The sequence below is a fragment of the Gorilla gorilla genome, chromosome 10 (assembly GCF_029281585.2).
Source record: "Gorilla gorilla gorilla isolate KB3781 chromosome 10, NHGRI_mGorGor1-v2.1_pri, whole genome shotgun sequence".
Lineage (NCBI taxonomy): Eukaryota > Metazoa > Chordata > Mammalia > Primates > Hominidae > Gorilla > Gorilla gorilla.
This window is the reverse complement of record NC_073234.2, coordinates 109,293,171-109,308,011: the sequence shown is the minus strand read 5'-3', so window position 1 is coordinate 109,308,011 and position 14,841 is coordinate 109,293,171. Positions and strand designations below refer to the sequence as shown.

Below are 14,841 nucleotides of genomic sequence, written 5' to 3'. Positions count from 1 at the left end.
GAGACAGGAATTGCAGTTAAAATCATAAATCAATACGTGGAAAGTATAAGTTGGATTGGCCCAAAAAGTGTGACATCACAAAGCTTGATTTAAATCCTTGAAATCAGTAGAAAGGAAAGCCTGAATTAAGATAAGGAGGTTGTGGAGGCCAAGGTTCTGATGTAGATGAACCTTATAGGTGGCAGCCCTCAGAGAGAATAGATGGTGAATGTCTCTTCTCAGACTTTAAAGGTGTCAGACTCTCAGTTAATCAGGGAAAGACCTAGAAGGGGAAAGTCCTGGCTACCTTTATGGAGATTCTCTACAGATGCAAAATTTCCCCACAAAAGATGGCTTTGCAAAGTCATTTCAATCTGTTGGCCCTGTGGCAGCCATTTCAAAATATGTTAAAGAAATATATTTTGGGGTAAAATATTTTGGTTTCCTTCAAGGTATGCTATCTGTCATGTGATGCTATATCTGAGTCAGGTTGTAAAGTAAGCCATATTATATAAGATTAATAAAACTCAGCCAGGTGTGGGGGCTCACACCTGTAATCCCAACACTTTGGGTGGCCAAGGCAGGAGGTCACTTGAGCCCAGGAGTTTGAGACCGGCCTGGGCAATATAGTGAGACCCCATCACAATAAAAAAAAAGTTAAAAATTAAAAAAAAATGGCTAATAAAGCCTGTCTAATGAGATTTTATGGTTTCTAAGGTGTGACTCTCCAGGCCCCTTAGATAGGAATTTGGGCAAGAGAAAAAAAAAGTCAGAGTTAAGTTCTCACTCATTAAATCTATTTTTTTTTTCTTTTGGAGACAGAGTCCTTCTCTGTCACCCAGTCTGGAGTGCAGTGGTACAATCACAGCTCACTGCAGCCCTGACCTCCCAAGCTCAAGCAATCCTCCTGCCTCAGCCTCCCAAGTAGCTGGACTACAGGTGGCACCACCATGCCTGGCTAATTTTTGTGTATGTGTGTGGAGGTGGGGGTCTCACTATGTTGCCCATACTGGTCTCAAACTCCTGGGCACAAGTGATCCTCCCACCTTGGCTTCCCAAAGTGCTGGGATTACAGGCATGAGCCACTGCACCCAGCCTTCATTAAATCCTTGCAGCATCTCCATGAGCTAGGTCCTATTTTTATTACCACTTTTCACACAGTGAAACAGATGCAGAGAGATTCAGTAACTTACCCAAGGCCACACAGCTTGTGAGTGATGGAGCTGAGATTTGAACCCGGCAGTCTGACTGGAGGGTTGGGGATGATCCCTGGGCTGGGAGAGAGGCATCCCTGAGACAAATCTCTGCCCCAACACTCACTAATCAATTGACTTTTAGACAACAACTTAACTTTTTGCAGTCCTAATTTCTCCATCTCTTGACTTAGGGCATTGCTGTAGTAATATGAATAATATTATACCTACAACATGAGATCGTTGTGATAGTGGTGGGCTGGAAGAGGTCCCCAAACAATGGTGGGACCTCGACCCTAGCCAGTGTCCAGGCCCTTGGCACTTTCATGAGAAGGAATTCAAGGAGGAGCTGAACAACAGTGAAAGTATGGAGATTTGTTTATTTTTATTTTTGAGACAGGTTCTCACTCTGTCGCCCAGGCTGGAGTGCAGTGGCGTGATCTCAGCCTCGACCTCCCAGGCTCAAGTGATCCTCCCACCTCAACCCACTGTGTAGCTGGGACTACAGGTGTTCACCACCACACCCAGCTAATTTTTGAATTTTGTGTGTGTGTGTGTGTGTGTGTGTGTGTTTGTGTGTGTAGATGGAGTTTCTCCATGTTGCCAGGCTGGTCACAAACTCCTGGACTCAAGCGATCCTCCTGCCTCAGCCTCCCAAAGTGCTTGGATTACAGGCATGTGCCACTGCGCCCGGCTAGACAGAGAGGTTGATTGCAAAGCAAAAATACACACTCAAGACAAGGGAGTGCTGGCGTACTCAAAAGACAGAGTCACATGGAGCTTGGGGTTCCTATCATTATTGATTTCTTTAACCAAGGGGTGGAATATTCATAAAGATTCCTGGAAAAAGGTGAGGATTTCTTGGAACTGTAGCGCCACCCATTTTTACACCAAATATGGCTGTTCCTGGAAATGTCATGGTACTGGTGGGTGAGGGTATAATGAGGTCTTGGGAGAAACCTAGGTCAAATGCAGCACTATGTTGGGTCCAGTTGGTCTTAGCCAGCTTGGCCCACACCCTGGTTTTCCAGGGTCTTATCAGCCCCTAGCTTCTGTAGTTATTTCAAGAGTTTCCTTTTTGCAAGGCACGTGAAAATACTGCCTGGAATTTTCTGTTATCCTGTGACCACGCTGAATTTTTCCTGACTCAGCTGTTGAGGATCAATTGAGATCATGTAATGGCCCAGAGTAGATGCTCCATAAAGGTTATTGTTGCAATGATGATGTTCCAAATCGACAGCCTAGATATCTCCAGGTATCTGGAATGAGGTCTTAGCATGGTGAGACATTTAGTGTGTCTCTTCCGCTCCTCACTGGAGTTTATGGGGAGACCTACTCCCCAGCCCAGGTAGCCAAAGGCAGCCCCTTTATTATATTATAGAATCTAACTGGGGTCCACTTCCCCAGTGCGGTAAGATCAGATATCTACACCAGGGTTTGCAGTGGGAGAAAGGAAGGTGTTTATTTGCAGGGCACCATGCAAGGAGAACCAGGCAACTAATGCTTAAGTCCCCACCTCCCTGATGGCTTGCAGGTAAGAGTTTTTAAAGGCAGCGGTAAATTTCAGGAAAGCAGAAGTTACAGGCAAAATCATAAATCAATACCCAGGTTACATACTGGTTTGGGCCTGAAAGGGCAGGATATCTTGAAGCAGAAGGCTTACAGGTCATAAGTAGATTCAAAGCTTTTCTGATTTGCAACTGGTTAAGAATCAGAAGTTTTGTTTAAAAATTTGGGGACAGCAGAAATAAAGGTTAGCTCTACCTCTTTGGGTGTGACTTTCTCTAGGCCCTTCAGGAAGAAATTTAGAACAAAGTACAGTGATCAGAGTTCAGTTCCTAGTTCCTCCTTATCTGAGATCTATATGTAGGGGGGGTGGGTTTGGTGAGAGTCCAGGTTTCTGAAAAACAACTCAGAGACTCATGTTAAGATGCTACCTTTAGTTTCTATAGGGAACCAAACATCCTGTGACTCTGGCTTCCTTGGCTATTGTTTTAGGCTACTTTTTTTTTAAGCCAGAGTCTTGCTCTGTCGCCCAGGCTGGAGTGCAGTGGCGCCATCTCAGCTCACTGCAACCTCCACCTCCCAGGCTCAAGCAATTCTCCTGCCTCAGCCTCCCAAGTAGCTGGGATTACAGGCATGCACCGCCACACCTGGCTAATTTTTGTGTTTTTAGTAGAGACAAGGTTTCACCATATTGGCCAGGCTGGTCTCAAACTCCTGACCTCAAGTGATCCACCCACCTCAGCCTCCCAACGTGCAGGGATTACAGGTGTGAGCCACCGTGCCCAGCCTGTTTTAGGCTACTATTACCTTCTTGCTTATCAAGTTGCTTATCTGGACTAGGGTCTTAGCATGGGGCTAAGCTCCTCAGGGCTAGCTAGGTGCCTGGAATTTCCCTTAAAGGGACTCAAGGCTTTCCTTTATTTCCACGCTTGACCCTCTCCCACCAGTCCATCCCCTACAGGCCCCTAAGAGGAGGGTCCCTGCTTGTCTCATCTTTTCAATTCCATAGCGTCCATGGTGATGGCAGGTCCAACTACTACAGGCCCCTCCTTGGGAGGCCTCCTCTCTTACCACACCTACCCCCAGCCTACATAGTCTTCTCCCTTTGGGTTAAGCCAACCTGACCTCCCATCTGTGGGGATGGGAATAAGGGTGTTTATAATTCAAGGAACCTCGATTGTCTGCACACAGGCCTACAATGACTCTCCTCCTCAAACACATTGACCCTGAGTTGAAAGAAGCTGTTGAAGGGTTTTCTGAATCATCCACAACAAAAAAATTTCAAAGAATGGTGGCAACCAAATCCATTTTGTTGTTTAGATCCCAATTTTTCGAAAATCCTCAATCCATGAATGACAGCAACCTGTGGGGGAAGGCGGGGTGGAGGTGGGAGGAGTGGGGAGGGCCCTTAGGTCCTGGAGTTGGACACAGCCTTAGATGTGGCTTCACCCTGCCAAAGAACAAAATTTTCACACATTGAATTTAAAGGTCCAGTTGGTTTTTATTATCAATTTGTGAATCAGGCAGCATCTTATCTATAAAATAGAAAAGGTGCTTTGAAGAACCGAGCAGATGGATGGGCAGAAAAGCCTGGGGATAGCAAGATCAAGAAACATGAAGCGGCTTGGTCATTTCAAAGTTACTTTCCTTAAAGGGTTTATACACAGGGGACTTCCCTCTCATGCCTGTGCAGGTGGATGGGGACCCTTTTGATACAGGAGCTAGAAAGAAATTAGGCAGTTAGTGAGGGTAAGAGAGTCCTTAGCAAGGTTACCCTTTTAATAAAAAGCAGCCCCCGAATCATTTCTTTTCTAACAAAGAATGGCCTGAAAATTTGAGCTGCAAACATAGATAAGCAAATTGGAAGCTTGCATGGATGAATGCTGGCAGCTATGCCAATAGGAAAAGGCTACCCGGGGACCAGGCATGTTCAGCATGGAGGCTCCATCTTCCCTTTTCTTTGTCACCACGTGTACAGTAAAGAAACAGGCAATATGGCACATATCTGCATAATAAAAGATTAGGGTGGGGTAGCCATCTTCTTCGCACGTTATGTAAATGACACACCTGGTCCAACCAACCTTTGGGCCCTATGTAAATCAGACACTGCCTCCTCAAGATCATCTATAAAACCCTGTGCATTTCACCATGGAACCGGAAGACCTACTCGAGAATCCCCCTCTCTGCAGGAGAGAGACCTGTTCTCTTTCTTTCACCTGTTAAACTCACTCTGTGTGTGTCTGCGTCCTCGATTTCTTTGGCATGAGGCAGTGAACCTCAGGTATCACCCCAGACGAATGACACCACTTCACTTTCAGTTGGTTGCTGTAAATCTCCTGATTTTTGGAAAACTGGCCCGTTTTAAAGTTCAGTTTGAGCACATGTCAGGTAGCACAAGTGACACTATTCTGGTTTGCTTTGGTCTGTTGGAGCACAGCGGAAGGACTCTGTCCAAAGCAATGGCCTCCTATAAATTTTATTTAACAACCTGAGCCTGGGGTAATAGTGATCCAGATAATGGTACTGTGGCTTAGAGAGTCATTTCTCCCTAGTGGTCACTGTGTGTTTTACCAGACAGAACAAAGAGCTGCAGATCCAGGAACAGTGGTTAGCCAACTCAACAGCATTTCCCAGGGAGATGGCTCTCTGTGTAACAGTCATAATTTATCAAACATTTTTGGTCCTTCAGAAACATTCCTGTTTTCTTCTCTCTCCTCAGCACTTCCTGTTTCTCTTTCATTTGGAACTTTTTCTCCTTCGCTATGCCCATCTCCTTTTCTTCCTGGTATTTCTCTCGCTTTCCCTCTTCATTGCTAATCTCCTTCTTCTTCTCTTAACTGGTATCGTCTTTCATATGTATTGAATATGTGTCAGTGTTCCCTGTTACCAGTTTAACAACTAGATCAATTTATACCCCAAATGGAGTGAACAGATTGAACAAAACACCTGATGCCCATTAAATCTGAATTTCAGATAAATAATAATAATATTTGGAATACAATTATACAAAAAATATTATTGCTTACCTGAAATTTAAATTTAACTGGGCATCCTGTATTGTATTCTCACAGCCCTGCCTCCACCTATAGCTCAGTGTGGGCTTCAAATCTTGTTTGTCCTGAGAGTCAGTGGCTCTTGCAAATAAAACCAGGTCCCATGAATTTTTTATAATAAACCTGGTAACTGTCTTACACTTTTTTTTGAGACAGGGTCTTGCTGTAAACCCAGGCTGGAGTGCAGTGGCACTATCATGGTTCACTGCAGCCTCAGTCTCCTGGGCTCAAGGAATCCTCCCACACAGCCTCCCAAGTAGCTGGGATTATAGGTGTACACCACCACACCTGGCTAATTTTTAGATTTTTTGTAGAGGTGAGGTTTTGCCATGTTGCCCAGGCTGGTCTTGAACTTTTGGGCTCAAGCAATCCTCTCACTTGGGTCTCCTGAAGTGCTGGGATTACAGGAGTGAGCCACCATGTCCAGCAGTCTCTTATAATTTAAAAAATGTGATTAATCAACATTTCCTGAACACCCCAAATTGCAGAGAGTTTTTGGTCTCTTGCTTTTATGTGACACCTACATCTTCCAGGAGCTTGTTTTTAAAGGCAGCTGGCCTTCTTAAGGCACTCTTAAGCCCTGCCATCACTGTGCCATCCCAGAAATTGGAGAAAGCTCAGGGTGCAGATTCCCAGGGTGGCTGAATTCAAACCGCAATGTCAGGCCCCTGTTAGGGAAGTTAAGGGAAAGTTAATTCTGTGGGAAGTGGGGAGGGAAGGAGTAGAAATTATAAGCTTTTCTTTCAATATGACATCTTTGCCTTGTATTTCCTGTATCTCAGGAATGACCGAAGGATTGGGGAAGAAAATACTCCCCCTGCTGATGCTCCTTTGGTTCTACTTGGGAGTGAAGCTCACAAGAGGAGGGACTGCAAATAAACGTTCCCCAGATGATGCAGAGGTCTCTCTCTGCTGACAGTTAATACCTTGCTTCCAAGCCTGAATCGCCTTCCTGTCTGCGGGGTGTCTGAACAAACACAGCAAGATGTGCAGGTCACCGAGTTAGAAGAAGTCGGCAGGGCCTAAGGCCTTCTGCAAGGTGTGACTCTCTCCCTCCATACTGAGAACATTTTGAAGTGACTTCAGAGGCTGCAGGGCTTGGGAAGTCCCATGAGAACTGCTCCCCTTTCCCAAGGCACTGACATGGCCTGTAGCCAGGCATTGCTGTTTCTCAGCAGACTGATCCAGGCCAGGCTTTCTGCTCTCCCTGCTGGAGGACCGCCATCCTTATTGAATGTATTTCCAAGAAAGCAGTTGACAGGCTTGGCTGTGCTATTTCTGGAAATGTTCAATAGGCCATCTTCTGGCAGGGACCACTGCTGACGGATGGGTCTGAAGGGAAGACCGAGTGCTCAGCGCCATCTCGGCCCCGGCCTATTCCCAGGTGTCTCTGAGCAACAGCCGTCCCCAAATACCACGGGCTGTCAGCTGGCGGGGGCTGTGGGCCTCTGTGGAACTTGCTTCCTCCCTGGCAGGGAAGCTGCCAGCAGGCCTGCTGCTAAATGAAGACAGGCGCCCTGTGACTATAAATTATAAAACACATCAGCTCCGGCTGATGCACCGCATGTCCCGCAGTCAGTTCTGCAGGGGACACTTGGCCACTGCCAAAGGGCATTCTAGACAGTGGCTTTAACTCTTGTGGCAGCCACAGGAGAGAGGCCAAGCCTGTTGCTGGGCAGAGGAGCTCTTGGCAACTCCCAGAGGTTGCAATTGCTCTGGACTGCTGAGCTCTGTATAGACCAGGGCTTCTCACCCTCTGCACTATTGACATTTTGGACAACATACTTCTTTGTTAGGGGCCATCTGAGCATTGTAGGTTTAGCAGCATCCCTGTTATCTACTCACTAGATGCCAACATTATCCCCTGCCCCCCGTCTACCCACACACATACACAGAATTGTGACAACCAAAAACGCCTCCAGACATTGTCAAATGTTCCCTGGAAGGCAAAATCGCCTTTGGTTGAGAACCACTGGTGTAGAGGAAAGAGGATAGGGTCTGGGGTGATGGCAGAGAGAGGAAGATGCCAGTTCAGAATCTCCAGGTGAGCTGTGAAGCCAGGCAAGTAACAGAATCCTTTGGCCTCAGTTTCCTCATCTCTAAAATGAGAAGAAAGAGAAGGTCAAATCAAGGGAGTATGGCGATCAGCTGAGCTAATGTGTGTGGTGCACTTTGAGATGTATTTAAGCTCTAGGTCAAACAACGTAGGAATAGATGATCTAGTGCTTATTTTTTGTTTTCTTTTTTGAGATGGAGTCTTGCTCTGTCGCCCAGGCTGGAGTGCAGTGGTGTGGTTCACTGCTACCTCTGCCTCCCAGGTTCAGGCGATCCTCCTGCCTCAGCCTCCAGAGTAGCTCGGATTACAGGCACATGCTACCGCGCCTGGCTAATTTTTGTATTTTTAGTAGAGACAGGATTTCATCATGTTGGCCAGGCTGGTCTTGAACTCCTAACCTCAGGTGATCGGCCCATCTCAGCCTCCCAAAATGTTGGGATTACAAGGCATGAGCCACTGCGCCCAGCCTAGTGCTTAAATTTAAAGAACATGGCTCCCTTTGAAGAATTTAGCCGAGTATTTATAAAATTCCCCACGACTCTTAAATTAAAACAAACAAATGCTTTAGAAAGCTTTTCTCTTTATTTTTTTTCTTCTGATTTCTAACAAGAATAAGTATGCCGTGTCTGCCTGAGGTTAATGTACATGATTTCCCCTAGTCTTCCTTGAAAGAGGCTTCAATTTTTTTTTTAAATCAACACCCTAGGAATTGTGTCCGTCCAATGAACAAACAGAAAGTAATGAGGGAAGGGAATGCCCCTCTATTTTATTCACAAAATTAGCATCCTTTTCTTTATAGTTAGTAACAAAAACTGGTAAGGAACCACCACAGCCCTATAGAAAGGCACTGTTGCTTTAAATGAGCTTTGCTGTTATATAATTCTCTGGCTGATTTCACCCTTCCAGCTTTCAAGGAACTGTAAAGAAATCTCTAAAGGCTAATATTTCTCCTGTTCACACTGGCAGAAAAACACAAAGGAAACTGGTAACCTGAGCTCCCTGGAAGGTAAAAAAGGAAGAGCCCAGTCCTGGAGGACAGGGCTACATGTGTCCCTTCCCGTCTTGGGGACCTTGTCAAGCACCAGGCGGCTGCAGCCCTTCTTTACAGCACAGCCTGTGTTCTTTCGGAAGAGCCAAGGCCACATTTGCTTTGGGAAACAGGACACTGTGATTAATCAAGGAAAACAAAAACAGCTTCGTTTTCCATAATGGGCCCATGGAAAGGCTTTTCTAGGAAAAATCTTGATCAAGCTGTTCCTTCTATTTCCCTAGTGGCCAACAGGGCTGGAGGGGGAGCACGGGGGAGCAGATGGGGTGAGCAAGAAGGTATCCGTGAAAGTTTATTCCCGAATGATCCCTTCCAGAAAAAAGGCTTCATTATGTTCACTTGCCCAAAGCACTGAGAGTGCCCACCAGCTAACAGCAAGGGCCCCCTTTCCAAGGCCAGGCATCACTGTCCTGGCACCCAACGTGCCCACCCACTCCTACTAGGTCATTCCAGTCAGACAGGGTTCCTTGAAGGGAGATTAGGGGAGTGACACTCCGAACCAAACAAAGGAACAAAGAAGGGTGAGAAAAGGCAGGCAGACTTGGCACTGTGGTAAAACACTCTCACATGCTTACGTCACAGTTGCAATCACAACGTAATCCTTACACTGGTACAGATAGGCGCAGGGCTGGGATTGGGGTGAGATCAGTGGGGGCACTGCCTGTGGTGCAAAATTTAAGGGCACCAAATAAACGCAATAATCAAATGATATTTTAATGCAATATTTTTAAGTGAAAATTGATGTCAAAAATCCAGGATGAACAAAATATCAAAATATTGAAATTTAAAATCAAGATCCAGTTTCACAGACATTGGGTATACCTGCCGATCAGCACACACTTGACTTTGGCTTTGCAGGGCCTCCTTGAAGGAGCTCGGTAAAGCAGGGTGAGCAAAGAAGCCCTGGATTTGGAGACAGAAGAGCAGGGGGCCTTGTGCACAAAGTATATCTCCCACCTCTCTGAGCTCTGTTCTCCTTTGCAAAGTGGGCTTAATACTCACCTGTCTATCTCACAGGGTTTGTTGGGACCAAATGAGATCTTGTTCATGGGAGCATCTGATAAACCATAATCTATGACATCCTTGAAATGGATAACAGAAAGTATAACCATAATACTGGTAATTACAGTAGTGGGTAAAACAGGATATTCTTGGAAAGGGAAGGGGAGAAGTGGCAGGAGAGAGGACAAGGAGGTCGGGGGGAGTAAGGGACAGGCAGTGTGGTGAGAAGTGCGAGGAGCCCAGATTCTGAAATCTGACCTGCATTCAAGTCTCAGCTCAGCTATGACAGCTTACTGAACCTCAGCCTGTTCTCCAACCTCTCTGAGCCTCAGTTTTCTCAGTCTTAAAATGGGGATAATAATAGATTGACCATGAAGTAATACGTGCATAGCACCTAGTGTGGTCTGCAAACAGCTGGGTGTTAACCCCTTCCATCACACACACATATAAGTGTGTACATGCACACCTCCTTGCATACCCCAGTCCCCATCCCAGAATAAACAAAAAGAATCAAACTCTGTAAAATATTTGAAGAGATTTATTCTCTTTTTTTTGACACGGAGTGTCGCTCTGTCACCCAGGCTGGAGTGCAGTGACACAATCTCGGCTCACTGCAACCTCTGCCTCCAGGGTTCAAGTGATTCTTGTGCTTCAGCCTCTCAAGTAGCTGGGATTACAGGTATGTGCCACCATGCCCGGCTAATTTTTGTGTTTTTAGTAGAGATGGGGTTGCCATGTTGGCCAGGCTGGTCTCGAACTCCTGGCCTCAAGCAATCTGCCTGTCTCGGCCTCCCAAAGTGCTGGGATTCCAGGCGTGAGCCACCACACACGCCATTGAAAAGATTTATTCTGAGCCAAGTATGAGAGGGGCCTGTGACACAGCCCTCAGGAGATCCTGAGAACATGTGCCCAAGGTGGTCAGGCTGTAGCTTGGTTTTATACATTTTACAGAGACATGAGACTTCAATCAAATACATTTAAGAAATACATTGGGCTAGGCATGGTGGCTCATGCCTGTAATCCCAGCACTTTGGGAGGCCGAGGCAGATGGATCACTTGAGGCCAGGAGTTTGAGACCAGCCTGGCTAACAGGGCAAAACCCCATCTCTACTAAGAATACCAAAAAATTAGTCAGGTGTGGCACGTGCCTGTAGTCCCAACTACTTGGGAGGCTGAAGCATGAGAATCACAGGAGTTGGAGGCTGCAGTGAGCCAAATAGTGCCACTGCACTCTAGCCTGGGTGACAGAGGGAGACTCTGTCTCAAAAAAAAAAAAAAAAAGAAAGAAAAAACTAACAACAACAACAAAAGAAAACATTTGTTTGGTTCAGTAAGGTGGGACAACTGGAAGCAGGCTATGGGTAGATTGAAAAATTTTCTGGTTGAGAATTGGTTGCATTTACAGCAGGATGGCAGGGCCAGTCTCCACCCATGACTGAAACCCACAAGTCCCGCCCAGGGACCCAAGCTCTGGGCTCCTGCCCTTCCCCTCCAGATCTAACCTCCTTCCTGCACGGACAGAGGTCCCAAACTGACTGCGGGAGCATGTCCTATTGAGCTCAAACAATGTTTTTCATTTTTTAAAATTACTTGCCAACATTTAAAAATTGGGAGATTCTTATAAAAATCCCAATTTCTATCCCATCTATTAAAATCCAGATTTCCAGCTTGTCTAGAAATATCTAAATGTTCAGCAATTGATAACCATAATTCCCATGTACTGAGAATATACTCAATGCTGAGCACAGTGCTCAATATTTTAGTTATTTTTTCTCTTTAAACCTTCACAGCAATTCTGTACTCCCTCCCCATTCTACAGATGATAAATCTGAGGCTCAGAAAACTTTTATAACCTATCCAAAATACACACAGCTAATAAACAGCCTGGCTAGAGTTAAACCCAGGGGAATTTGACTATAATTCCATGCTTTCAAATTTGTGTACTTCCCACCATCCTGGAAGGTATGGACTAAACTATCGGTTTTCAAAAGTGTTGCAAGAAGGCTCAGAGGCCTGGGCTGAGTATGTATGGGGTGAGGAAGAGGAAGCTGGCTCAGGCCCCAGGGCTCCTACTTTTGTTAGGGCAGGTCTTTTTTTAAAAACCATTTTACATACTGGAGTTCCCTTCAAGTTGTCTTTTGGAAAAATAATCTCACTGCTCTGAAACAAAACCAAAACAAAGCCCCAAGCCCTGATGATCTCCACTTTACCTTCTCTCCATGCACCATGATTTCCGGGGTCAGCAGGAAAAGCTCCTTCTTCTCCCATTCCCAATTTACTGACCACGTCCCTATGTTATGGCATCACTTCCGGGGCTATCTCTTTATGTTACGGCATCACCTCCAGTTGCATCTTTTAGCAGCTGGGGCCTGATTGGGCTATGACTTACAACCCTCGCTTGGCCAAGTGTCCAGAGACTTGGGAGCCATGGAGCCATGGCCCTTCCTCTGAGACCTGCTGGGGGTAGACAGGCCAACACCAGGTGGGAAGTGCTGCAGTGGAGGGCAAGGGTGAGGGGGTGAGGATGGCAGAGGCTAAAAGCCACTGAGCCTGGTAGAAAGGATGCCCCCTTTTATCTGTCATCATGAATTTCAGTCCTGTCATGATTGTCTATGAATTGATTGTTTTCTTTAGGGCGACCTCAGAGGAATTACAGTGTGGTCAGAAGAGCACCTGGAGGAACCTGAGCTGGGCTCTGTCACTGCTTGGCATTGCATGAACTTGGTCCTATATAAAATGTGCATGGCATCTCTCTACGTACCTCACCCACTAGCCCTGGAGACATAGGGAGACTAAAAGGCATAAAGTGGCATGTTAATGAATGTCCTGTTTTAATTACTTGCATATGGTCTGACAAGCACAAACCAGGAAAAAGTGAGAGCTTCCAGACCCTCTTTGAAGACAGGACTGCTGGAGCTAGCCTTGTCACATGATGTCAGCCTTGGCATCAACTGCCATCCATGTGCCGATGACTCCCAATTCCACAACCCATCTGGATCTCTCTCCTGAGATTCTGACGGTGGTTCTTATGGAACAGCTCCCCTTGGCTGTACCCCACCACTCCTCCAGCAGCATTTCCAAAACGGAGATCCTCACCACCTCTTTGAAACCTGCTCCTTCTGCAGGGTTCTGTGGTCCAGGAGCTGGTATCCTCAGCCATACAGCCCAGAAACCTGGAAGCCATTCTTGACTGCTTCCCTACCTCATTCCACACATCTGACAACAATCTCAAGATGTGGTTGGTTCAGTCTACCCCTTAAGGAGCTCTTGAATCTGTCTACTTCTCTCCAGCTCTAATGGATTAACTTGGACTAGACTACCCCCATCTCTGGCCTGGATGACAGCAACTCCAGCTGCTGGGTCTCCTGCTACTGGTCTTGCCCTCCCCATCCCACACCCCACCACCCTGCCTTGCATGCTCCAAATCCCCAAACAGATCTTTCTGAAACACATGCACAGAATGATGACCTTTCTAAAACACACATATGATCATCTTATCCTCATGCTTAAACCCTTGCAACAGTTGGGATAAAGCCCTAATGCTTTCACATGGTATAGAAGGTGAGCCCCCACCCATCTATCTGCCATCTCTATCTTTTTTTTTTTTTTTTTGAGATGGAGTCTCACTCTGTCACCCAGGCTGGAGTGCAGTGGCACGATCTCGGCTCACTGCAAGCTCTGCCTCCTGGGTTCATGCCATTCTCCCACCTCAGCCTCCCGAGTAGCTAAGACTACAGGCGCCCACCACCATGCCCGCTAATTTTTTTGTATTTTTAGTAGAGATGGGGTTTCACCATGTTAGCTATGATGGTGTCGATCTCCTGACCTCGTGATCCGCCTGTCTCGGCCTCCCAAAGTGCTGGGATTACAGGCGTAAGCCACCGCGCCCGGCCTGCCATCTCTATTCTTAATAGTCCAGACTGAATCTCTTTCAGTTCCCCAAACACACCCCATTCTCTCATCCCTATTCCTTTGTGCATGTTTCTCTTTCCACTGAGAATACACTCCATTAACTCCCACTCATCCTTTGGGTCTCAGCTCAACTTTGTATCCCCTGTGCCTTAGTCACAGCCAGGCATGTAGTATGTGCTCAATAAATTTTATTTTTGTGACTAAAGTGCTCAGGCCATCAAAAAGATGAGTTGCCTTTTAGTAGAAGCATTAAGAGGCACTACTAGGAAAGAGTGTGCTTGCTAAAGCAAGTATTTTAGTCAGATGTGCAAATCAAACTGTGCTTTAACAATACCAAGAACCGACTATTAACACCTTGGCAATTTGCTAACTTCTCTGCTTCCTAGAAGTCTACATATTTTGGAATTTGTTTGTAGAAGCTGTGAAACAGTCTCCTTCTATGTATTTAAGAACTTTCTGAGTTTCGCTTAATTTCTTCTTGCCAGATGGACATGGCTTCAAATCCTTATTTTGCATCCTCTGTGTTGTGACCTTCCTTACCCTCCACTCATTAGTGGCCCTGGCATTGAGATCTGCTGATGGCAATATCTGATAAAAGGCTGTCATTAAAAGTGTATCTGTGCCTGGTGTCAAGAGGTAGGAGAAGCTGAGACTTTGATTTTTCATTTTTAATCATCGTTTTGACCTCCCTTTTACCCCAAGGTTTCCAAATTCTGGGGCTTTGTGACCTTTGGATGATTGGGTAAGCTATTTTAATTCTCATATTTCCCCACAGATTTTCTCTCATTTTCAAAAGAGACAAACTAGCAGATTCAAAATGCACTGAACCCTCCCTGTGTTACACTACAGGAAGTGCAAAGATCTGGATTCAAGTCTTCCCGCTACTGTTTATAAGCTTATAACTGTGGGCAACCCACCTAACTTCCTTGAACTTCAGCTTTCTCTTCTGCAGAATCAGAATAGCACCAGCCTCCCACCTCACTGTCTGTCTTGCGTGTGGTAGGCAGTGAATAAATATTAGTGTCCTTCCCAAACAGTTCTGCTATTAATTATGCCCATGACCATAAAATGGTCCCTTTGGAACCTCTGCAG

General features: G+C 46.0%; 1 protein-coding gene across 2 annotated transcripts in view; it reads right to left on the bottom strand.

Moving 5' to 3' along the window:
• Positions 1–14,841, bottom strand: part of CRADD (CASP2 and RIPK1 domain containing adaptor with death domain) — a 367,800-nt gene that overhangs the window by 144,570 nt on the left and 208,389 nt on the right. Inside the window, exon 3 of one of the 2 annotated variants that reach the window (XM_031001105.3) lies at positions 4,160–7,830. The exons of the other annotated variant lie outside the window; for it this stretch is intronic. Coding sequence (XP_030856965.1) covers positions 7,763–7,830 — 68 coding nt within the window. The 3' untranslated portion in view covers positions 4,160–7,762. Of the gene's footprint in view, positions 1–4,159; positions 7,831–14,841 lie in introns of those variants that run through there. 2 annotated transcript variants of the gene reach the window in all.